General features: G+C 40.9%; 1 protein-coding gene across 4 annotated transcripts in view; it reads right to left on the bottom strand.

Annotated features, from left to right (window-relative positions):
• Positions 1 to 463: 463 nt before the first annotated feature.
• IRF2 (interferon regulatory factor 2) overlaps positions 464 to 26,675 on the bottom strand; it is a 55,538-nt gene continuing 29,326 nt past the window's right edge. For 3 of the 4 annotated variants that reach the window (XM_072123090.1, XM_072123105.1, XM_072123098.1), the window contains exons 3-9: positions 18,953 to 19,052; positions 18,672 to 18,848; positions 15,021 to 15,067; positions 11,559 to 11,676; positions 11,032 to 11,196; positions 7,050 to 7,090; positions 464 to 2,486 (exon numbers count right to left, since the gene is read on the bottom strand). In XM_072123090.1, the coding sequence (XP_071979191.1) occupies positions 2,175 to 2,486; positions 7,050 to 7,090; positions 11,032 to 11,196; positions 11,559 to 11,676; positions 15,021 to 15,067; positions 18,672 to 18,848; positions 18,953 to 19,052 (960 nt within the window). In that variant the 3' untranslated portion in view covers positions 464 to 2,174. The remainder of the gene's footprint in view (positions 2,487 to 7,049; positions 7,091 to 11,031; positions 11,197 to 11,558; positions 11,677 to 15,020; positions 15,068 to 18,671; positions 18,849 to 18,952; positions 19,053 to 26,675) is intronic. The other variant, XM_072123085.1, reaches the window with a different exon arrangement.

Here is a 26,675-nt window from a genome sequence, read left to right as displayed (position 1 = left end):
AGCTATCAGTATAGTAAAAGAGATGCCCCTGCACAGATCTCAACCGTACCCTCAAATACAGTAGGGCTCTGGCAATTAGCTAGTAAGTGCACCTGGGGCATGTACTCTGGTATGTTTCACCTTCCTCCCTTCTCTAGCACTGCCCTCTCCTAAGGCTCCGAGCCTCCTACCGTCATTTCTTCCTGTGTCCATGGAAGATCTTACAGCTTCACCCTTCTTATCAGTATTGCACGCCTTTGTGAAGAGAGACATTGTGCATGCGCCTTAAAGGGGTTGTCCACTTTCAGCAAATATTTAATATGGTTAGTGTAAGGAAAAGTTATCCAATTTTTCAATATACCATATATGCTCGAGTATAAGCCTAGTTTTTCAGCACAAAAAAAATGTGCTGAAAACCCAAACTCGGCTTATACTCGAGTAAAAATAATATAGGTTTTACCAAGTTTTTGTGGTAAAATTAGGGCCCTCGGCTTATACTTGGGTCGGCTTATACTCGAGTATATACAGTACTTTCTGCATCAATTCCTTGCGGTTTTCTACATCTCTGCTTGCTGTCCTTCTATAGGAAGCTTCTTTGTTTACTTCCAGCTGTCCATGTGATGGACCTGCAGGTGCATGAGCCGTTATTATCACAGAGTGTAATAGAAGCAGTGTGATAATAACGGCTGGTGCACCTGCAGGTCCATCACATCACATGGACAGATTTCTTTCTCGCCACTGGAAAGATCAAGAGGAAGGCAACCACCTACGCCACTCTAAACCACGCCTTTTGCGCATTTGCTTTAGCTTGCACCAGAATCTTTTCGTGGCTATAGTAGTATTTTATACTAGGTTGGATATGCCATAGAATTCAAACAGAGACACAATGGGGCTCATTTACTAAGGGTCGCGCTGCTCATTTTCGTCGGACTGTTTGTCTTTTTCGGAGATTGCACAGCTTGGGCAGGTATTTAACAAGTGTCCACGCTGGGATTGGGTTGCACGCAATCCTTTTGTGGATTCCATGCGACTCAAATTTGGAGGGGGCGTGCCGTCAGACAATCTAACTGATTCAGACTGAGCGCGGGATTTGACTTTCAAATTGTATCGCAAGCCCTAGCCCTAACATGCACCACTGAATAGATGGTGAACGCTGTCGGCCCTGGGTGGGAAAGCGACACATTCATGATATCAGGTGCACAATCTTAGTGAATTGCGGCACAGTGCATTCTCATCGGACAATGCACTTTCGGTGAACTGCAGTGGACAGCTAAGTAAATGTGCCCCAATATACTAATCCTCTTGGTTCATTCGGTAGACTGCGAGTCAGGGAGCGGGCAGTGATGAGGATACGTTTTGTGTCTCTTTTACCATGTTGGCAGCCGTGAGGGGTGGTAGATTCCCTTGAAAGAAGTAGTAATACTCGCCTCAACAATCCCAGTTTAGATACTTACCAGTTCCCCACTGGTCTCTATTTCCTGGTCCCATTTCCGTATGCAGTAAAATACTCATCTTTTTTAAATCCACTCAGTGCACTTTGCAATAACAATTTTCCAATTCCTTTATGTATAGTACACAAGCGATTCAGTGTAACAGGAGGCGGATGTTCCGTTTGCCTTGGTGAATGACTTTGAGGCCTCATGCATAAAATCCAAAGTAGACTAAATAAAATTGGAGTAGCACATAGCAACCAATCAGATGTCTACTTTCATTTTCTAAACTCTGTCAGGGCGATGACCGATATCAGTCTCTAGCAATTCCACATTTCGTCTGGACTTGCATAAGGCGTAAATTATGACCAATGACTGTTATAAAAGGCTGTGTCCTAAATTTACAGCGGTACTATAGACGGCCATGTTTCCTGTGTAAGTGCTTGTTTTCTAAGGTGCACAAGCAAATGTGCCAAATCTGCTGCATATAATATACATATTTACAATATAGATCTATTTTTTTAGAAACTGAATAAACTCTATCGATATCCAAACTAAGGCCATTGTTATGTTGACTCGCAGTCTTGGTCCTGTGTTCGGTTTGTCTTTGAGACCTTTTTGCAGGCCTTACTCCTGAGAAAACTGCAGCCACCGATGTTCTTTCATCTAAACAGCACCCAAAAGGCAGACAAATGTGAATTAAATACTATGACACAACAATTTTCTTTTTCTCTCCCAGACATAGATGATAAAAAAAGTGAAGACTTAGAATGTCTTGAGCCTCGGCTGAGTAACGTCTGATGTTTTCTTAATGACGGTCGCTCTGGTTTCGTGGTCTTTTCGAATGCTGGACAATGTCGAGATGCTGTCTGTCTGTGTATAAGCGCTCCCATCCGAGAAAATCGGCCACGATGCGTTATAAGGCATGGGACACTTCTCCTCCTTTATAGTGACCTGAAGGTCGGGTTTATTGGACGTTACAAATGTTGCCATGCTAGGGAGATTGTATAAAGCTCTCGGGCTTGATGTCCGTACACAATCTTTGTTTTCAACAATTTTATGACTCCTCAATCGACTCTTTAATAAAATAATAAATGAAAGGACGTGTTAGTATAGATGCCAAACAATAAATGTCATAGAAAAAAAATAATTGCAGAGAAGCCGACTGTCATAGTTTTTAGGTCTCATGCACATGACCGTGTGCAGAGGCCGGGAACTGGCCACACAAATTGTGCCAATCTCACAGCCCCCATAGAGGTCTATTATCACACTATGTCTCACCACACTGTGACCGAAACAGGCGGCCGCACCGTCAAATACAGAGAAGATCCAATTTTTGACCTGATTTGCAGGTGAAGCACATGGCTGTCTGCATGAGGCCTAACAATGGGGTTTAGCATAGGAACATAGGGGGAGATTTTTTCTCAAGTTATTAAGGTAAAACTGTTCTAGTTGCCCACGGAAAATACAGTTCTGCTCTAAGAGGCTTATGATAAATCTCCCCCGTAGAGCTTTATACCATAGCAATATCTGTATCCAATATGCATAGTAAAAGTTATATTATCCCATTGTGATACAAAATGTAAATGTCCAATAAAACTTCTATTTCTTACCCTCCTAAAAAACAACAATCTGAGAAAATTAAAAATAGTGTAGGATATGGGGTAGGGAAATATCTCTCAAAAGCACTAGCAGAAACCGCAAAGAGAAAATGGCAATTTTTACAATCCTCTAAAATGGTGGAAAAAAATTTTGATGTAAAGACGTGCTAAGTGCTGGCAACAAAGAGGAGGAAGAATAGGATATTCCCTTTATAACGTAAGCTATCCTGGAGCTATATTGTCAAACTATAGTACCGTACTTTCAATGGATGCAATGAAATTTTGCATTCCAGTTGTAAAAAATGCTTATAAATAACAGAGAGATGAAAGTTTCACTTGTGGGAAGAATTAGGATCCCCTACTTCCCTGTTTGTGCAGTTTATAGGTGTAATAAGAGCACTTGAGTGTTGCATAATTCCTATGTGGCATTTCCTGTTCAACAGAGTCTATAACAAATCCCAGGGTGTTTTGCTATTGTCATCTATGTCCACAAAAGCATCAAGAAAGAACAAAGGTAAATATCGGATGTAGGAAGTGTCAGGTGCAAACAATTCCTTATGTTCTCCAGACTATTTAAGTATATTTCTCAGCTTAAGGATTATCCTGAATACTGCTGCCCGGGTAGGCAATGACTCTCCACTCTGCCAGTCCTTTGGTTACCAATGACACAATTCATTCAGTTTAAAACACTAACTAGGACTTACCGTACATAGCTGTCCATAACCTGTCCCCTCTCTATATATAACTAATCACCCATTACCATCGCACATGTAATCCCACTACTATCTGTTCTTGTGACAACCGTCTCTAGGACTTCTCTTGTGCATCCCCCCATACTCTGGAATTCTCTTCCAAAAGAATGTCAGACGGACCCTCACCTTCCAAACATAACCTGAAAATCAATCTGCTTACAAATAACCCCTCTGCCATGTTCCCTCACCTAGTGATTTCATCTACCCTCCCATATAAATTGCAAGCCCTACTGGCAGGGACTACTACTACTTGCACTGGTTCAGTCTAGTTTTGTTTCTTTACTTATGTATACCTTATATACTCGAGTATAAGCCTAGTTTTTCAGCACAAAAAATGTGCTGAAAAACCCAAACTCGGCTTATACTCGAGTCAAAAAAATAAATAAATCAAAACTCGCCTTTCTGGCGGTACCCGTAGATCTTCTGTGCGATCCATCCGGTATTGTTGTGCTGCACGACGGGGAAGGGGGGGGGGCTATATACACTGGGGCAGGGGCTGGCAGGCTATATACACTGGGGCAGGGGCGGGCTGGCTATATACACTGGGGCAGGGGCTGGCTGGCTACATACTGGAGAGGCTGTGACCAATGCATTTCCCACCCTCGGCTTATACTCGAGTCAATAGGTTTTCCCAGTTTTTTGTGGTAAAATTAGGGGCCTCGGCTTATACTCGGGTCGGCTTATACTCGAGTATATACGGTATTTATTTTAATGTAATGTATGTGAATCCCTCCAATTTCTTAATGCTGCTCTGTAACCCAATAAAGAATTTTTGATATTGATCTAAATACATGGTATGTTGAGTGTAACCTTAGAAGAAAGGTGCAGTTCTTCAATAATTGTCTCGCAATGTTTCTGATAAAGAACTACAAATATTTTCACCTTAGTTGTTGACCCTTATAAAGCTATATCATAGGCCAACGTGACCATATATTTTAAACAGTCTTTTTACTCTCTAACTAGTAATGATCTATCCTTAATAACCGATTGGTGAGGAGTGACACGTGGCACCCCTGATCAGCTGATTGTTGGCGGTACAGTTACACTACAGATGCAGAAGTACATAGTATGATGGTTGTCCCTGCCGGTGAAAATCCTGTTGATGAAAATGAGAACTGCCCTTGCAGGGAGTCTACACTACTATCATAGCCTTCTGCTTTCAATGAGTTGGTGGTTGGGTTGAAAAACGCCACACCCTTGATGATCCCCTACTAACATCTTATCCTATGGATAGCTCATTAATAGAAACCCAGAAAACCGCTTCAGTCTGCATTGTACTTGTAAAAAAGTGGTTTCCTGAAATCTTAAGGTGACCAGACGCAGCAAGCTGACCGCAACTGCAATTGTTATGAATGGTTGTATTGCAAATGCAGAACTTGTACAGATGGTTCAAGAAGGAATACAGGCAGTCCCCGGGTTATGTACAAGATGGTTTGGGTTTGTTCTTAAGTTGAATTTGTATGTAAGTCGCAACTGTATATTTTTATTGTAATCGAATCCCGGACAGAATTTTTTTGGTCTTTGTGACAATTGGATTTTAAAAATATTGAATTGTCATAAGAACCATGATTAACAGAAAAGCTTCATTGCAGACACCTGTGATAACTGTTTATTGTAGCCTAAGGCTAAAGTACAGTAAATTACCAATTACCAGAGGTCCGTTTGTAACTAGGTGTCGTCTGTAAGTCGGATGTTCTTAAGTAGGGGACCGCTTGTATTTCTAAGGCCTCATGCAGACGGACATATATTTTGGTCGTTATCTGTCCCCACAAAGAGAGACCAGTTCACGACCACCACCGACTTAAATTAACACGGTCATGTTGCGGAGAGTACACACTGATCCACCCCAGCGAGCCAGGCAACCGCACTGCAAAGAATAGACCTGCTCCTGTTGCGACATGGCCATCCAATGGATATGAGAAGGATGAGGAGCGCTCACCTCTCCCATCTTCGATGGGCCACAAAGTTGCACCAGTTTTCCTCAGTCATGTGCATTTAGCCTACATATTAGTACTTTAAACTACAGATTGAGAACTTCTTTCCAGAAGATAATAGTGGGTCATTGCTCAAATGTAAACGTCAGTTTTTAACCAGAATAGATGATATGAATAGTGCTTTCCTGTTCTATCACTGCACATGCAATGACTAATCCTGAGGCCTGGCTGAATGACAAGACTTATTGAAAAGTGACATAGTACTACTTTTAGGTGGACACTGACCACTCCATCAAAACATTTGTGAAGACTTTGCACCTGCCATATCTTTTCTGTTTGACCTGTACACAGCGTGCCTATCCCATTAAACCCCTAGGAAAGCATGTGTTAATTATACAACGCCTGTAGTCGTTTGTAACCAAGTTACCTGCATTTCATGTGCACCTTGCTTCCTACATGAAAGGACTCCTCCCAAAGCAAACAACCGCGTCAGTAAACATTGCCCGGTCACTTTAACCCACTCAGGTTCTCGGAAAGGTTTTTACATAATGACACCGATCCATTTATATATTTTAGAGATCTTTTTTCCCCAGCACTACCCATAAAATATAGACCGAATACAAACCCATTACCAATGCTGCCAATCGCACATCATTTTTGTTCTCCCTGATAGAGTTTGTGAAAATTGTTTCTTAAACATTTTTAAACCAGAATCTCAGGATGCGACTGTAATAGTAACTAGCGTGTTACACTTACAAAATATCTGTCCCGACTTGACCACAAATTCAGCTTAAAAAGAGATCTATCCTCAGTGCTCTGACTTCACAGGCTGTTACACTGCCTGTTGTAATCTCAAGGCAGCAGAGGAAATTTCAACACAAAGTGGGAGCAGGGGAGTGCTCATTGCACAGTGTAACAACCTGTCAAGCTAGAGTACGGAGAGGTTCTGGTAACGACCCCTGAGGCTTATAAACATAATTATTAAAAGTTAATTCTAGAAAGGAGGCGTCCATGTGTAACACATATAAGAAGATTACTACAGTCACAGTGCCTGGATCTGTGAGTAAGTGTCCCTGGTTTATCATGTTTGATTTTGATGGTAGATTTCCTTTAAAAACACAACTACAGAACCAATGTTTGTGACCCATGGACTGTCTGCAGATACAAAGCTTCATAGTCACCCTGTACAGACAGGTCACAATCATAGAGAAATGTTTCCTTCAAAAGCAAAGTCATTTTCCAAAGGTTCACCCCCACAATCACAAATAGTCAGCTGACATGTTTATCACGAAGGAAACATTACTAACATTTAAACATTCACTAAAGAATTGTGAACATATAAAGCAGACTCACCAAACCCTCCTCATCGCTGGGCACGCTGTCTGTTTCACTTTCTGCAGAATAAAAGAGAAAATGAAAATAAAACAATGCATCGTACTATTCGTATGTCAGGCCTGCCTACAATGCCACACATAAAAAAATAAATAGACATGAATAAGTCACAAATGTAGCAGAACTTCCTAAAGATTTCATCTTAGGGGTTTATAACATAAAGTTTATTATGGATAGCAAACTATTGCCTCCTTTATCTGCATCTAGAGGAAACCAATCATTTGTTTCTTGAATTGTGAACGAAACATACCTTGAGAATGCTGTAGCAACACTAATGCACCAACATATCTTGTTTTATCGCTTATCCGAGTGGTTTTGCTTTAAAAAATAATTAAAAAAATTCTGGACCTTGGGAAAGCTGGGTTGTATGCTGGCTGCCATTCATAAACACATTATACAGAGCTGCCTGAATTGTCCAGACAAGACTAATCAACCTGAGCTGGATGACCCATGCACAGCAGCTGGGGGATGGTGCAGCGATTGATTACTTCTGCCTGCTAATACAGCGTTCTCTGAAGCAGTGGATAATTAGGGTAAGAGGAGAAGCGCTGAGTCAGCCACAGGAGCGACAGAGGCTCATTATCATAATTTTATAATTTTTTTTTCAGCTAAACCACTCAACTCTAAAAAAAAACCCCACTAAACAAGATATGTTTCTGCATCAGTGTAGCTACAGCATTCACAAGGTATGTTTGGTTCACAATGCATGAAAACGCATGGTAGATTTCCTTTAAGTTCTTTCCGTGGAGATAGGGTGACAGGAAAATAATCAGAATCTCTGGCGTTGCAACTGTCTCAGGGCTTGATTGCCCTAATAAATCTCTATAGTACCAGGCACATTAAAGAGACATAGTGAAAAGTGCAGATGATAACACCGGTAGTAAACTTTGTAAAATAATGTATTAAATAAAGTAGCTACTTTTGTGCTCCTACTTTCTCCTGTAGTGAGCAGTATTTCTGAAAACCTTCTTCCATATGCTTCAGAAAGATAATAAGATTAATTATTAACTCCATATTGTACATACCTAGAGAATATTTCGACTGAGGATTCAGCTCTGTAAGATTGTGTTGCTTGTGGCCTCTAGGTCACCTTTCAATTAAGGACCATAATGGCCAAGCAGCATGACACAAAGCAGTGTAGTCCGAGTTCAACTACAACTCAGCATATTACAGCCATCCCCCTTATTAATGTTTTGAGGTTAGTCAAGTTTAAAGGACTTGTTTTTAAAATAATTTTTTTGCTTGTATAATTTGCAAAAATTCATCATGATAAACAATGTGTTACATTGTATATGTACATCGTTTGTGCCGCTATTGTTTTTAAGATATTAATAAAAGATTCCAGAGGTCATCAGAGGTCAACCAGCACCCCCACATTGCCCAAATCAAACAAACTCGCTCCAATCATTTGTGCTGGATTGTGCTGCTCAAATTTTTGTTTGTGCTGCTTTTGTTTTGAATATATTAACAAAATTCTAAAGGTCAAAATCTTAATGAGCCCCCCCCTCCCAAATTAACCGAATCACACAAAACTGGTGTCAAACGTTTGTGCTGGTTTGTGCAGCAAAAATTTTTGTGGTACGTTTAGGTGTTTACATAGGTTTAGGTGTTAAGCACAAACGTTTTGTTTGATTTCAACAAGGTGGGGGGGGGGGGCAACTTCAATTAGGTTGTGTTACAGTATGTGTTAGTTTGCACAGGGCTATAGGAAAGGCTACAGAATGCTTTATAACAATACAGCTACAATACAGCCCCGAACAGTTCAGTGGCAAATTCCATTCTGCTACATAATACTTTATATAATACGCTACTCTATATAATAGCTCCATTATACTTAGTGCCCTGCTTTTGGGAAAACATAACTGCATGCATCATTGAAATTTTTTACTTTTTTTCCAGTAAATAAAGTCTAAGACATAAACACAAAAGTGAAAATAACGATGGCTTGAACATCAGCTAGATAAATCAATTTGTGTTCTCAGCGGTATACTTTAACATGACAGATGCTCGACTGGTTACTATGGTACAAGAGGAGAATTCCCTATTAGACAATGAGATAAATCTCAGAAGGGCAGAGAAAAAAATCCCAGCGGAGACAGGCAGTCAGCAGAAATCTGTTCTACTTCATCTGAATCCAGGGGGGTACATGAAGCTCCTGGGCCGTGGGGGAAAACTATAACTGGCGCCCCAAGTATGACCTATCATGTGGAAAATGTTTAAGGGGCCTTAGGCTCAATTTCCCCAGGTGAGTTGTAAATTTAGAAAGTATCAAAAGTGACCAAAGAATTAACATAAGAAGTGTCCCAGCGTTGTAGAACGACATAGAACTAATTCCCTCCATGTCAACTTCTGACACCACCACAGTGGCCTGGGGAGCTTTTCTCTTTATAATAACAATGGACTTTTCCTTTAAGTACTTCCTATACAGATAGGCCTTTATATAGAGGAAGAACCCGATAGAAGGGGGTCCTCTCCTCTTTCGATAAGCAAGAACTTCACTCATTTTGCCTCACTCCCTGCGCACTATGAAAATAAGCAGCATGTTAGAGCATGGGGGTGGTCATTGTGTCACCAATTTCTTCTAGGACATAGCACAATATGATCTCCACAAGTGTGTCCATATATTCTAACTGATCCATGATCTCTCATAAGTGATAAACGGGAGAGTGGTTTTTTTGGCTTTTGTTTCAACAGTTTTTAGACATCATGCAGTGCTTGTACAGCATCAGAACATTGAAAATCCCCCAAAAAGTGAGTCTGTACTGAAATGTATAATATATAGTATTATAAACACATAGAATGTATTGGCCAATGTTTGCTTCAATTAAGCCGGCACGGTGCACCCTACATATGGCACATGCATAGCGAAGCCTAGGGGTGTTATGCCAGCTTCACTGATTGACTATACGCACCAACAGCTTTGGACCAAATTAAATATGACTTTTTCATTGCAGACCCGGATCAAAATAATTTAGGGTGATTTGACACTAATCCACTGGTGAATAAAGATCTGTGGGTGGTATAGAGTTTCAAATCACCCTGATGGCTTTATATCAGCGGGTATCTCTGCAGTCCCATTGACCTTGAACTCTGTATACAAGATGGTGGCTGATGGCTGATTCAAGCAGCAGAATTTTTTATTTATTAAATGATTTTATTCTGTTCCCTTATAAAGACTGGCTGGACCATTATACAAGCTCTTATACCTCTAGTATCACCCCCTCATCCTCATAGTCTGTAAGCTTTTGCGAGCAGGGACCTCAATCCTATTGTTTCGTATGACGGTTTGTACTCGGTAACGTAATATTATATTTTTATATGTCCCCTATGATTTGTACAGCGCTACAAAATATGATGGTGCTATATTAAGATTATTACATTATCCCTCCCATCTGTAGGGTCCATCAAGCCCTCCGGGACTAGTCTGATGGTAGATTGTGTGCTGGAGAGGAGTAGGGATGAACACTGCTCACCCCTCCTCTCTCCATAGAGAAGCGCAGGGCCGGCGCTGTAACACTATGAAATATTTCTATATCATATATATTTCTTCTATGCATGTCACGGTTCGGTGAGACAACGTGTGCTCACCACATCGTGACCAGGCGCCATAGGCGTCAATGGGTAACGATATCCGGTTGCAAATCGGTCCCCATTACGTTCATGTGAATGAGCTCTTATTCTCAATACAGGCAGAATTACAACCAAACAAAAGACCTATGTATAGATAACAATAGATTGTCCTTTCACCAAAGCTAATGGTCACTACTTACTTCCTCATCTCGCCTGCACAATCATCTCAAAGTCTGCTGGAAATTATGTGTCAAATTCACTCCGGATTTTTACCATTGTAAATCATATTGTGTGTGGATATACTACTACAGATAAATCTCCTGAAATATATATGATTTCATTACTGACAACTTCACTGTATACAAAACCTGACCTGCACACGAAGACACTGGCGATATCTGCAGAGGGTAATGCTGCGCTCGGATAGACGGCTGCTCTTCACTTTCTGTCATCACTTCAACAACCTGACAAACATCGGGGGGATTGGTGACAATCAAATCTTCCACCGTATTCGTGTCGCAAGCGTAACTACCATCACCTACAGTAAAAAAATAGGAGTTGGAACAAAGAAAATAAACTTTGAAAATACATATTATAGAAAATTGATCACATGGAGCCAGACACAGCAATTTATTATTCCTTAATAGATATGTTCCTTTTTAAAGGTTTGGCCACTAATACTAAAGTTTACCAGGGTTAGTACAATATAGAAAAAAGGGTCATCGATATTGTACTTGTCCTGATTAACTTTTTTCATCAGAAGGACTCAGGACTTGTTGTGATGTTCTGGGACCTGCGGACTTGCATTGAATCAAGAGGGTGTTCAGAGTGGACTCATTGAATTCTATTGTAGATTTCACGTATGTTCTATAAATTGATAGGCACATGAGGGATACCAACCTTGAATGTTTACTGTACTATCCACTTCTTCTTTTATAGCTGAATACATGAAAGCATACGGAGAGGTAACTGTGCACGTCCCATTCATGGGTGTCAGAGGCGTCTGGCTCGGTTCATTCTGTGTCAAATGCAAATAAATCAATTATAAATAGCCAAAATAGACATTCATTCACTGGTCTCAGATTTTTAAAAGGAACCCGTCACCAGTTTTTACCCAAATAAACAACCCATCTCAGGTATGGTACATGATATATCATTTCTAATACTCCAGAGTCATGTGAAAATTAGAAGAGCCAGGCTGGAGGAGGAGCATTTACGTATATACTTGAGTAAAAGTCTAGGGGTGAGCACCGGAGGTGAGTACTAAGTTTATTATTTTATCATAAAAGGGGGCACTACTGGACAATAGTTTTTTTTTTTTTTAAAGAGGGCAGTTAGAACCATGGTTCTGGTATCAGATTGAAGCAGAGAATCTCATCTTTAAAATCATCAGGCCTAAGGTTTTGTGAGCTACAGAGATACAGGAATTGGATATTTATCTGCAGCTTGCATTTCCAACTATGACTTTACCTGCCTATATCTCACAGATTCAAAGCCTGTGATACAATGATCTTCTCTAAGGTTCTAGCGGCTATATAACCTGAGATCCCAATGCTGAGTAATGCTCCCCCTCCAGCCTCCACATCCCTGAAAAATACAGTTTTCTGCTCATTTGCATGAGATTTTACATAAAAGAGGAAATTCTAGAAATTATATATTAGACCCTATCTAAGGGGACTGCTATTTTAGTGGGGTAAAATAAATGTTGCCTTTAAGAAATGTTCCTAAAGGAATTTAAAAAAAAAAATAGAATCTTTTTTTTATTTTGTGGGCCTGAAACAACCCTGTGTAGTAGTTATCAAACTGACACTACTGGTCCCTCAATTGTTTAGCATGTTTAGCACATAATTAGCAATTGTATAGTTTATATTGATGAGGAGACAGTCGGATACCTACAGCCGTCAGGGACACAGCCATGTTATCTTCCTGGCCAGTGAATACTATGATGCGGCCACTGAGGACGTCATAGTATGCGCCGGCCAGGAACAGAACATGGCCACGTCCCTGCCGGCTGTACAGAAGACAGAAGAAAGAAGGTGATCCGCAGGAAAGACAGAAGAGGAGCCGCGCCAACATCGGGGCCGCTGGAGGGTGAGTATATAAGTTTATTTTTTTAATTGACTTGTGTATAAGCCGAGGTGATGTTTTTCAGCACATAATTTGTGCTGAAAAACTCGGCTTATACACATGTATATACGGTATACTATTATGAGTACTGTTAACCGCTACTATTCTTCTGTGTAACACGTTGTTTTCATCCGCTATGGGACGTGGTGGTAATACACAAACCATAACACGAACGTAACTTCAGAATGCCGCCTATTGTGCTGCTTGTTAGGATTACTTTGAAAATCAACATCTATTAATATTTATACTATGTTTTGGGCTTTGTCAGACACTAAAAGAACCTAAAGGAGTATATAAAAAACAATAACTTCCGTGCTCAGTCAATGAATCATAGTGAAACTACACAGCTGACTGCTGCCGGTTTCACATAAGTCTCTTAAAGCTATACCTACATATTCTTTTGTATATATAACACTTTAAAAGGAAACATACCATTTGGAAACGGTTGTTCTGACCCACACATAGATGTAGCTGAGATGATAAAGGAACATATCTTTGTTAAGCACATAAACCAGCAGTTTCGTTATAAAATCGATTCTTATATTAAGCTAATCACCCACTCGATGCTTCTGTGTACGTCAAGGGCCAATCAGCACTTGGGTGCTGATTAGTATAATTATGCAGGCACTTCTAATCCTGGCCTCTACCCACCCTCCCTTCCTTGATCCCGAGATCCGGTGACGTCACCAAGCCCTCAGGAGCACTAGCCCATGCGCATCAAAGGCTTGCACAGCGCAGTGGCCGGCTAGTCTACCACCGAAGTTTCGTATGATCGCGAGACTCTGAGGAGACCATCACTAGTGTTCCTGAGGGCTTGGTGCCGGCTCTCGGGAGCAAGGAAGGGAGGGTGGGAGGAGGCGGGGAATATCAATTTTATAATGAAACAACCGGTTTATGTGGTTAACTAAGATATGTTCCTGCATCATCTCAGCTACATCTATGTGCAGGTATGTGCGAGTCAGAATGTCCATTTCCAACAGGATCAAAGATTGTAAACCAAGCATGCATGCTCATGTATGCCCCCTTGGCCAGCATATGCTCTATTTTTAGCTCCTTTAGCTTCCTACAATAATGCAAATGAATGAGGGGGCATCACCATAGCCCCTCTGGCTTGGTTGTATGTTGCTTATGAAACCTGTGTGCCCCCCTTCTCCCTTCCCAGGCAGAGAGCTGGTGACGTCACCCAGCTGTCAGAAATTCTTGTGCATGCTGCTCCCCAGAGATTGAAACGGTGTCCGGGTTCAACTGCGCAGTGAGGAGAGGAAGAGGAGAACATTAAAGCTACATGGAGGGGTGCATAATTGACAGACAATGGAGGGGCTCTGTTGACGATCCCCAGAGCCTTCCAGGGTCATTTGCATCATTTTAAAAGCCTTTTTTTTTTTTAAATAAATATCTGACCGAATGGGGCACACCCAACCATGACAGTGTGACTGTGACAATATTCTTATATTTGTTATCCATGACCTCCTTCCTACTAAAATCAACTTTTTTATGATGCTAATGAACCAGAAGTGCTCTGGGGAGCATTAGCAGAGCCCCTGTAGCTCTACAAGCTATTACACTGGCTTCCCTCCCTCCCTATCTGATGTAATATCACTACAGCAAAGGAGGCTTCACCACACAGTAGGAGTGGGAAGAACTCCTGCACAGTGCAGCAAGATGCGTTCTGGTAACGCACCCAAAGAGCCCTTCAAGCTCTTTAGCATAATTGTAAAAGTTGAATTTTAGAAGGAAGGAAGCCATGGATAACAAATATAAGATGATTCCCATAGTCACAGAGTCTGTGGTAAACCAGTGTCCCTGGTTTATCCATGCTGGATTGTGATGGTGGAATTCCTTTAAAAAAAATCTGCATTGAAAAAGATCTACCTGAGTAATATAATCTTATTATGTTTTATGCTACTATATATGATTACACCATAATCATATATATATGTATCCCCAAGAAGCTGCAGCATAGTGGTTCAGTTGGTAGCACTACGGCCTTGCAGCGCTGGGGTCCTGGGTTCAAGTCTTACACAGGACAACATCTGCAAAGAGTTTGTATGTTCTCTCCGTGTTTGTGTGGGTTTCCACCGGTTCCCATACTCCAAAACATACTGGTAGGTTGATTAGATTGTAAGCCCCATGGGGACAGGGACCAATTTGGCAAACTCTGTGCAGCGCTGGGTGATCTGTGTGCACTATATAAATAAAGAATTATTTTTCAAAAAATCCAAGCCCATAACACACCTTCTCATGTTTTAACTTTTCTTCTTTTTCAGCTTTTGCCCTTTTTCCTAAAATAAAAAATACATATATTTCAGACTTTGTTACTCTACATGTACATACACAACAGTCCCCGGGTTACATACAGGATAGGTTCCGTAGGTTTGCTCTTAAGTTGAATTTGTATGCAAGTCGGAACTGTATATTTTATAATTGTAGCTCCAGCTAATTTTTTTTTTGGTCTCTGTGACAATTGGATTTTAAAAATGTTGGATTGTCATAAGAATCGGGATTAACAATAAAGCTTCATTGCAGACACCTCTAATAACTGCAGACACCTCTAATAACTGTTATAGCTGTTAATTGTAGCCTAGGGCTAAAGTGCAGTAAATTACCAACATCCAGAGGTCCGTTTGTAACTAGGGGTCGTATGTAAGTCGGATGTTCTTAGGTAGGGGACCGCCTGTATATGCATTGCACTATTTTATAAAACTTGATGCTACCTGTATAACAACAGCCTATGCTTTGCATAAAATGTGCAACCGAAAGCCAATATTACTCAACGTTATTTCATAATCTGTTAAACAGAAGAAAGAAAAAAAACACAACTTTGTGGCTATGTTAAGAATGCATTATCATTAGTCTGAGGCAATCAATATATTCCTTTGAGAAATAAAAGACCGGCTGGAAAATTTTTTATAAGATTGTCACTTGTATTGAATTCAAGGCATCCATTTTTTTTGTGCATCATACTTTTCCTGATAATATCCATTTGTTACTTTTATCAATAGTCCTCATAAAACCCCATAAAACATAATACAATGTGTACAGTGATCTCCACCTCTCCCTGTGCATAGAGAAGAACTTCTTAGTAGTAAATTGCTGGCACTGTTGCTAATTGAGGAATTGGAATTACAGAAGGAAGGAACACTACAGATATAAGGAAGTGAAAAGGGAGACATTAAAAAAAAATCCTTTTCAAACAAATGTCGCATAGAAACATTAACGGGAAGTTGCACAATTATAGCAATGTTATAGCAATTATAGAAATTATTAAATAACTAGGCTACATGGCTCCAGTTATTTGCCAATACTGTACCGACTTACCGTTCAGTGCTTAAATGAGGACATTTGTAGATAAGTTTGAGAAGATACTAAAATGCACAGAGATGAGAATTTTTCACATCTGTGTTAGTTATTTCCATTGTTCTGCTCAGTCACAGGTGCAGAAGCAACAATTCGAAAGTACCAGATGCCGCTCGTAATGGACACCCAATGGGTTCCCCTGACTAAAATGGTCGCCTCCTATAGTTCATCTTAAAGAGAACCCGTCATGCAAAATAACCCCCCTAAACTAAATATATTTTCATAAACTGCCATTAGAGAGCATTGCCTCTATCCCTTCATTGTCCCTCTACATGCCTGTAAACCTAAGCAATGAGGTCCTAAAGCTGTATGCAAATGAGCTGTGAAATGTCCAATGAAGCATTAGCATATTCAAGCTGTCCACCTTATTCATGAGTGGGAGGCACAGCCACACCCCCAGTGCTTGACTGACAGCCTGTATAATGATGTGCTTCCTGGTGCTGGTGGCCACGCCTCCTGCAGCCTGTGTGTGTGTGTGTTTAGGAGAGATACAGCAGCTCCAGGATGCAGCCATGTTACATGTGTAGCTGATGTCTGTGTCTCTCACCTGTATATTAGGAGGATGCAGCGTGTCAGCAGATGCAGCACACACACCAGCCATGCTTTACTATACATTACACACAGACATGAGCAGGGGGAGGAGAGGGGAGGGGTAACAGGAGTGACATCACTGCCTCTGACCATGTGACCAGCCTCATTTACATGATAAAAAAATAGATTATTTTACAATGAATAATGTATGAAATAACTAGATAAAGGCTGAGATGGGAGCCTTGTGAGCTGCTCCAACAGGTAGAGGTGACAGGACTAGTGACACAGACCTGATGACAGGTGTCCTTTAATATAGAGGCAAATAAATACTTAAAAGTTACTCTACTCAATGTTTTATGTCAAGCAGTCAGGTTTAAGCTTTTCATTGTGAAACTCACATTAGAAATAAACATCACCGGTATGTAGGGCATAGCTGTAAAGGGAGTCTACCAGCAGTGCACATAGTGTTAGGTACTGGCCCTGAAAATCTGTGTATTCATAACATTGGGGCGCATGTATCATAAGTCTGTGTTTTTCTATTTTTTTTTTAGACTTTTCTTGGCTTTCTTGCTGTCAGATGTTTGCATTTTTTCCTTATTGGCGTTTTGTCTGTAGTGAATTTGCGACTTTTTAAAACAAAAGTCACAAAAAGTCTCCAAAAGTGGCAAACAGTTCTATGCCTGGTCAGGGGCAGCTGTAGACTTGCGCAAAAATTGTGACTTTTTTGCAACTTTTTTAAAAAAAAGTTGCAACTTTCACATCTGCCTTAAGGCGATAACTCAGGGAACACCGCGGAAAACTAGTTAACGGCAAACTTTGAAAGGAGACAGTTTAAGGCGCAAAAAAAGTCGCAAATGAACACAATAACCATGAAAAGTCTCAAAATTAAAGAGAAAGGCAAGCCACAAGTGTGATACATATGCCCCATTGTGTGTGTTGTTGGTAGCAGCAGGACTGTGAAAATTCTATTTATGTTCCAGGATTTTGGAGCACAAATTTTCCTTGCACTGCTATGTTCTTTGAACTCTGCATACCAACAGCTGCCCAGTCCCTCCCCTCTGCTGTAATACCCAACCAGAAGCCTGCAACAGAGCATAGGGAAGGGGTTGTGCTGTCACATCTCACATATCAGTGTATCACACTTCTGCTACTACATCCAATCCTTCTGCTGTACAGTCCTGAAGCTGCTAACACACAAAAAAGGTGTGGCTAAACACCTCTCTAGGGCCAATATCTAATAATATTTGAAGCTATATATGGTAAAAATGCATCAATATCCAGAGAAGTGACAGTAAACTATAACAGGAACATGGGCCCAATAAATATTGGATGACAATTGATTACATTTCTTGCTTACAATTGCTTCACTAGCATAGGCCAAGTGTGAGTGCAACTCATTAGGGGCACTTATCACTTACATTTTTGTCTATGTTTGGCACTGTTTTGGTCGTGGTACAAATGCAGTTTTGCGACTTTCCATTGCGCGAAACGAACACAGGACAGTGCAAAGTCACTTTGACATAGACCCTGCTTGTGCCAAATTCATTATTTGCATAGACAAGTTTTTACAATACGACTGAATTCATGATTTGCGATTTGGCACAAATTCCCGTTTAGGCGCAAGTTTTGGCGCCAGTCCACACACTGGTCTATGTTGCGACTTTTGTTGGAGTTTTTTGTAACTTTTCATGCCACTGTCACAAACAACCCACACAGCGAACTCCAAAGACAGACATCGAGCCTTCATAAGGAGCCGACCTAATGATAAATTGCCCCACATCGTTCCTAACCAGAAGACAACTTTCTTTTTCTTTAGGCTCCAGTGATGTTTTGTGGACTGCACTAGGGGTTACACATGAGGCACGCTTGTTCATGACTTTATTGTATCATATAGGACATTTAAAATTTCTAGATTTTGAAGAAAACTATTATTTCACATGTACGTCTCCATTCATCATTCATGTTAATAAAACAGATGGCAGTAAAATAAAGTCACACCTCGTTTCGATGGTCTTTCCGCCACTGGTATCATCCTATACACCCTGAAGGCATTGTTTCCTTTCTTCATACTTTTATCCTTCACCTCTTCTATATCCGGCAAAGAATTCATTGCACATCTAAAGTTCGCCTTCCATGTCTTTGGGTCTGGTTTATCTACTCCTGGTTGATATTTTCCTAGAAATATCAGTTAACATCAGAAAACATATAGATACAGAGACCAAGCAGGCCTTATATTTTTATGTTTATTCCAGTAAAATGTAAACTTTCATGAACAATACCTGTGTGAATTGCCCAATTTCTAAATAACGGAGCATCCTTTTCCACATCCCACCCATGTCGGGCTGCATGCATCCATGGGATTTGAAATATCTTCTTCTCCTGAAAATAGAAATAAAAAAAAATTAATAAAAGTAATCTTAATCTAATTAACTGATTAACTGTCTAACTGCAGGTAGTCCAATCCCTTCCCTTGAGAAAATAAATGAATTAAACCATAATCAGAATTCTTAAATCTTAAGATCCCCTGCGTTTGAATTTCAGATCTCCAGGGTTAGAGATCTCGACAGCTATAGTATGTTGCTCTCAGATAAGAAACCTTAAAGGGGCCACCCACAAACTGAAACGTGAAGGGTACAAATATAAAAAGTCCAACCTAAAAGATTAAACAAATGTTTGTTTATTTTAACAAGAAAGGCATCTAGTATCCTCCATTACAACATCCTGCAGCAGAGATTTTCACTGTTCTCACAGAAAAAATTCCCTGTCTATAGTGATGGCAGAGCTGCCTCTCCTCTGGGTGTAGAGGATGCCCCCCGTCTATGGTGATGGTAGAACCACCTCTCCTCTAGGTGTAGAGGATGCCCCCTGTCTATGGTGATGGTAGAACTGCTTCTCATCTAGGTGTAGAGGATGCCCCGTCTATGGTGATGGTAGAACCACCTCTCCTCTGGGTGTAGAGGATGCCCCCGTCTATGGTGATGGTAGAACCTCCTCTCCTCTAGGTGTAGAGGATGCCCCTGTCTATGGTGATGGTAGAACGGCTTCTCCTCTAGGTGCAGAGGATGCCCCTGTCTATGGTGATGGTAGAACCTCCTCTCCTCTAGGTGTAGAGGATGCCCCCTGTCTATGGTGACGGTAGAATGGTCTCTCCTCTGGGTGTAGAGGATGCCCCTGTCTATGGTGATGGAGAACTGCCTCTCCTCTAGGTGTAGAGGATGCCCCCGTCTATGGTGATGGTAGAACTGCCTCTCCTCTAGGGGTATAGGATGTCCCCTGTCTATGGTGATGGCAGAACCGCCTCTCCTCTAGGTGTAGAGGAAGCCCTTGATCTTTAATGATGGTAGAACCGCATCTCCTCTAGGTGTAGAGGATGCTTTCTTTCTATGGTAATGGTAGAACCGCCTCTCCTCTTGGTGCACAGGATGCCCCTGTCTATGGTGACGGGAGAACCACCTCTCCTCTGGGTGTAGAGGATGCCCCCTGTCTATGGCGATGGTAGAACCCCCTCTTCTCTAGGTGTAGAGGATGCCCCCTGTCTATGGCGATGGTAGAACCCCCTCTTCTCTAGGTGTGGAGGATGCCCCCTGTCTATAGTGATGGAAGAACCGCCTCTCCTCTAGGTGTAGAGGATGCCCCCTGTCTATGGTGATGGTAGAGCCTCCTCTCCTCTAGGTGTAGAGGATGCCCCCTGTCTATGGCGATGGTAGAACCCCCTCTTTTCTAGGTGTAGAGGATGCCCCTGTCTATGGTGATGGTAGAACCACCTCTCCTCTAGGTGTAGAGGATGCCCTCTTGTCTATGGCAATAGTAGGACCTCCTGGCATAGTTTTCGTAAAACATACACAGGTTTTAGAAAGTACGCAGGCAAGGGACATGTTATCCTTAGCATGAAAGTCTAGGTCTCTCCTGATACATCCCATAATTTTATTTGCTTTACTAGCAGCTGCCTGGCTCTGGTAACTACAATTAAGTTTACCATCCATCATTACTGTACTTTTTGCTTCCGCGGCCCAAGTTTATAACCTTACATTTATCTACAATAATACATACAATTCTTCAATTTGATGTTATTAAAAATAATGAACCCGTATGAAGTTAATTTCCCTTTAATCCAGTCACATGTTCCCTTGAAAATTAAGGACAGCTGTTCCTTGGTTACCACCACCACTGCTGGAGTATCCTGGAGTGAATACGTGTACTACAGCCGTCCTGTGATAATGAACACCGAATGCTGGCAGTTTGGCGTATCAATGGTGTGGAGGTGGTCGTATCCAAGGTAAACCATGTTGTTTCTAAAGACAAAAAAAAAATATCTCCACACAGGTAAATTTTTTCTAATAATATGCAATTGATAAAAAGTATATATGTGGCAGATGAATTAAACGTGATACCTCTTTAAGGTTAGCTGCCCACGAACCAAGTGTCAAATCATACGATGTAGATTTGGATACCATCATACTAGAAATTGTTCAAGGGCAGGTGACCTAAATCACATAACATCCTGACATTCAGAATGTTGTACTGTAATACCAAGACACTGCTCATGATACAGCCAATGTAAACTGACCCAAGATCCACAGCATTTGCTATAAATTAAAAGTCTGAAAGAAGTGGGTCCCATTGCTAACACTCCAATCTGATGCTGTAACAGCGGTAAGTAAGAGGCGGCTACGCACACAGGACTCTATTTAGTTCTATGTTTTAGAACATTTGAGGACACTCATTCTCCGGGTTGTGATCCCCCAGTGGATAGCTGTACCGCTGCTGGAGATATTTGTGGTCTGCTTTCATTGCTGGAGGAGCCACCTGGGAGATGCACACCTTCTGCCCAGGGAAAGCGAAGCATTACATTATACACACAGAGTGCTTATGTAATTCATGGCCATACTGTTTTAGGTAGTATCCCACTGCTTACTCTTTGCAGGTTGTCATTGATGCAGTCAGCATAGAGGGGTCACTATTTTGAAGGCCATTTTTTATGTAGCCTCAACTATAGATGAGAACCTAGAAGTGTGTATGTTTTTTCTTGCTAATACAGCACATTATCAGTCACTCTTTACACATAAGAAGTTGTGTTTGCTTCTGGACTTTGCTTATCTTGCAATCAGAAAGTAAAACTTCCTATCCAACCAGGTTATGCTGAGCTAGCTCAGGAGATAAGAGCTTAAAAACACTTGCCTGAAACAATGGCTCTGTTCAGACCTTGATCACAAGATGCCAAATCTGATAAAACTGACCTTCTCCAATATCACTCACAATGATTTTACTTATTACCCATTTAGTAAAGATATGACTGGGTTTTTTAGCCTGTGTACTACACAGAATTAAATATGGGCACATCGTACAATATTCCCCAGACCCATCATCTTCTGTGGACATATTTTGGTAAGGCCCTAACACTCCCACAATAAGTAAGGATGGGGGATAATAATTGGGGAAATCAGATGCTGACCTTGGAAACAGTGGTTTATAGGTGCCCGAACTCCCCCAAAACCTTTAATAATGTATGGGTTAGACAGGCTTGCTCAGTTAGGCTCAAACCTTAAAAGGAAAAAATACGGAGGCTTAACATATCAATTAAAAATCCCATCGACATCCATGTAAATGTTATGTAATCCGTTATGTTCAGTTAGTCAGGTATCTGTTAGCATTGCGTTTTTTGACAGAAGATATTACGGCGGCTGTGGTACTTTTTCTACATTTAAAAAAAAAAAATGCATGCACAACGGATACCTGTCTGAACAAAACGGATTACATAACATTCAATGGGATTTTTAAATCATACGTGAAACCCAAGTTCTTTACTTTTTATTTTAAAGGTTTTAAGGTACCAAGTTTGTATGAAAGTGCAAACCAAGCCGTATACACATATACACATGGGTAAATATACAGTGGTGGCAAACCCATGGTACAGGTGCCAGATGTGACACCCAGACCTCTTTCTGTGGGCCATTGTAGTTTTGGTGCAAAATTCTTAGTGTTATTATTTTGTCTGCAATGCCAAAAGTAATGATCCACAAAAGAATATTTACTGAAGGCTTAAAATCTGGTCCACGGGTAAATTAAAGGGAACTGGACATCAGGAGTCCATTCTCTAGCTACCCCATGTCCCCATAGAGAATAGTGTGCGCATTGCCAAAGTGTTTTTATAATAAAACTTTCTTTTTCCGATAAAAAGAAAAGTTACATGAAAGTTTACCTTTTTCTCTCATGGGAGTGGCCACAGAGAAGCCCCCCACCCACACTCTGGAAATTTCTCCTTCATGTGTCTATTTCAATTTTTTTTTTTTAAAACGCCCTTTTCCCTCCCATTTGAAATGGATTCATGATGGAGCGGTTTCCCTACAAGATGGAGCGGTTTCCCTAGGGGGGAGCGCTTCTCACTGGCCGAGTGCCCAAACTGCAACCCCAAACCCCCCATATTTATCGCGAGGTTCCAACAAAAAATTAAAGCAGTAACTTATTGCTCCCTGTTCTTCAACAACTTTCGATCATATTGGCCTCCTGAGGACAAGATGTCCAGTGTCCCTGTGTACACAGAGAATCGTGGGGCCAGCAGAAGGTCCTCCAAAGATAATTCAGCCCTGTCTACACATTCTCTCTCTTCCTACAGTCACAAGCAGTGAAGTAATAACTTTAATATATGACTGAAGGCAGCATCTTTTAAATTCCTTGGAACTGCAGAAAGATCCTTTGAATCCAGTCTGGTGTGCAATGGCAATGGCCTGAGTGCCACCTGTGGCACCCGTGCCATAGGTTCGCCACCACTGCTATATGGGGACATGGGGGAGCCAGAAAAAGGGCTCCTGATGAAAAGTTCCCTTTAATGCTGCTTTCTGCAACACATGGATCATGTATCTAACGATTTCATCCAATCTGTTGATGATGTAATGCTGCAGCCTTATCCCATGCAAACATATCCTTAGTGTCATAGATACGTCATAGATTTGTTGCAAAATGTATTTGTGTATATCTAGAAGGAAGTTAATAAGTAAATTTTTCCTTTGTATGTTTTAACTTCCTTCTTCCATTTCGCTCTTGTATTGCTTCTAAAACAGCAAGTCAACTCCAGTTTTAGTGATCATTGCTTTGTGTAAATTATATCATTATTAAAAAATGTTAAACCTTAAAGGGAACCTGTCACCAGGAGACCCATTTTTAGCACTCCCCCAGAGCATAGTACATACACTGCCAAAGTGTTTTTGTATAAAAAAAAAATCGGTTTTACAGAAAAAAAAGATATGTTATATTGTACCTTTCATTAGCATCTGCTGTGTGACTAGGCAGTTGCCAATTGGGAGGGGCTGGAAAGGAGCAGTTCCCCCCCACCCTTGGGAAACCATTGCTCCATGTGTCCTTTTCAAATATATGAATAACTCCCCACACTCGGGATTAGCTGTAGAGGAGCAGGGGGCGTCGCTAAGCCAAGTGATGGGTGTTTTCATATATTTGAAAAGGACACATGGAGTAGCTGTTTCCCAAGGGTGGGGGGAAACAGCTCCTTTCCAGCCCCTCCCAATTGGCAACTGCCTAGTCACACAGCAGATGCTAATGAAAGGTACAATATAACATATGTTTTTTTCTGTAAAACCAATTTTTAATACAAAAACACTTTGGCAGAGTATGTACTATGCTCTGTGGGGACTGGGGGAGTGCTAAAAATGGGTCTCCTGGTGACAGGTTCCCTTTACTAAAAGACATCCAATAATCCAAAATGACACAGTTCTGACGATTCCTGTGGCTCATGATTCCTATATAGACAAGCAGTCCTTTCATGTCTCAGCTTGCCGTTCCCTCCGTAACCCTAGGATAAGCCATGAGATGTATTCCCGCCCAGCTCGGCCCAAGCCTCGGCTTGATAAACAGTAGGACAGGGAAGTTAATTATTATCCTGCATGTACTTGCTGGGACACCAGCTACAATAACTTAAGGCAGCTCTTTATATAAACTTGCCTGTCACCATATGTAACGCACAGAAAATGCACAAGTTTTACATATCCACACATCACATTTTCAAGTTTTCTTGAGATTAGTCACATCATATTGTGTAATTCTGTATGAATGTCAAACAGTAAAATCATGGCAATTGTCAGTATCACATTTACACATCAAGGAAATGCTAACTACAATATGATGATACAAAACAGCGTAAATAATACATGGCCCATGTATTTGCATAATATGAAGCACAAGTTCACACACAGGATAATTTATCATAACTTAATGAAGAGGAAAAAAAATTGTTTAACCTTTACTTAGCACTTAAAAGAAAAAGAAAAACCTAGGAAAGACCAGTACTGGTTGGAGCAGTGACCTGCCACAGACAGTGACCTCCTAGCAATTCACTTTGGTGTAGGGTAGCACCCATGGGTGCAGCAGGCATCGGGGGCATAGGTGACAGAGGGTTGAGAGCCCCATATGTAGAGTTTTATTTTATTTAAAAGAGATAACCTAAAAGTAATAGCTTTTTAAAAAATTCATCAGCATCATCTCAATGGTGACTGCCAGGGGCGTAACTTGAGGGGGTGCAGAGGTTGCGATCGCCCCGGGCCCAAGAGGTTTGGGGGGCCCTTATGGTGTCACTTTCCCATATGAGAAGACTATTACTAAAAACCATACGTTATAGGCGGAGGCCAGGCATAGACTTTGGAATGGGGCCAGTCTGCTTCTAGTTAGCCACTGGTCCCTGGCAATCCTGACTGGGTTTGAAATATTGTTTCACAGATTTATCATTGGCTTCAGCGGTCGCTTGCTCTACAATAGCTGGAACTACCGTGGTCACCGTTTGGTTATAGCGGGTCCCAAGACCTCCTGGCACTTAGATTCTAAGTCTGTGTCAGTGACCCAGGAGTTTTCAATGTTCTAAAACACTTAGAAAGTGTCTCATATTTATATAGGTTTTATTGTTTTTTTAATACATTTAGAGAATTTTAAAAAAAATTCTTTATTTTGCCATTTTCTGGCCCTAATAACACGGCTAATTGTCACAGGTCATTTTTTGTGAGATGAGATGACGTTTTCATTTCTACCATTTTGAGAACTGTACGACCTTTTGAGAACTTTTTATAAATTTTTTGTGTTGCAAAATGGCAAAAAAGTAGCATATTGGACATTTTGGCGCCATTTTCCGTCAGGGGGTTAAACACTGGCAATAACCATTATATTTTGATCAATCAGATATTTTGGGATATAGCGATATTTAACATGTTTATGATTTTTACTGTTATATTTAGAGCAGTTCTAGGGAAAGGGGGGTGATTTGAATTTTTATTTTTTACATTTTACTATTTTTACTATTATTTATAGACCACCTAGGGTACTTTAAACTTAGGTTGTCTGATTGATCCCACCATAATACTGCCATACTACAGTATGGCAGTATATGGGGATTTTACACACCATCTGATACAAAGTACAAATAATCAGAAACTATACAGCCTCGAGTCTTACACAGACACGTATCACAGGTGTTACTGGTGGGTGTTTGCTGCAATATACAGCAATCACCCACCTTGTATGGAGAGGGCTCATTCCGCTAGTGCTTTCCATACACCCACAGCCAAAGTGTGAGGTACTAGTCACACTTCGGTGAGGGGTTAAAGGACTCTCCAGTGACAACAAGTTAGCCCCTATCCACAGGATAGAGGATAATTTGCTTATTGGTGGGGGGTCTCAGTGATGGAACTGAGAGCCCCTTTAAGGTCCAGCATTGTGGCGGCAGCAAACACATGCTTCCTAACAAAGAACGAAGGGGCTGCTGAAGCCACAACCCAGGACAGACAAGGGTTATTTTGGTAGATTTGCTCCATTTAACCCTTTAGTTATTAAACAGGATAAACCATTTAAGCATCCACTGTGTACTATATACACCTTGATACCTAGTCCTGCAATAATTAAGGTACATAAAATGTATGTGCAATCTGATATAAAATGCAACATTCTACTTTACTTCTTTTAATTTAAATTTTTATTAATGAAAATGTAAAAAAAAAAAAAAAAAAA

Source organism: Engystomops pustulosus, chromosome 1, assembly GCF_040894005.1.
Source record: "Engystomops pustulosus chromosome 1, aEngPut4.maternal, whole genome shotgun sequence".
Lineage (NCBI taxonomy): Eukaryota > Metazoa > Chordata > Amphibia > Anura > Leptodactylidae > Engystomops > Engystomops pustulosus.
The sequence above is the reverse complement of the archived record's forward strand: the minus strand, read 5'-3'. Positions and strand labels throughout refer to the sequence as shown.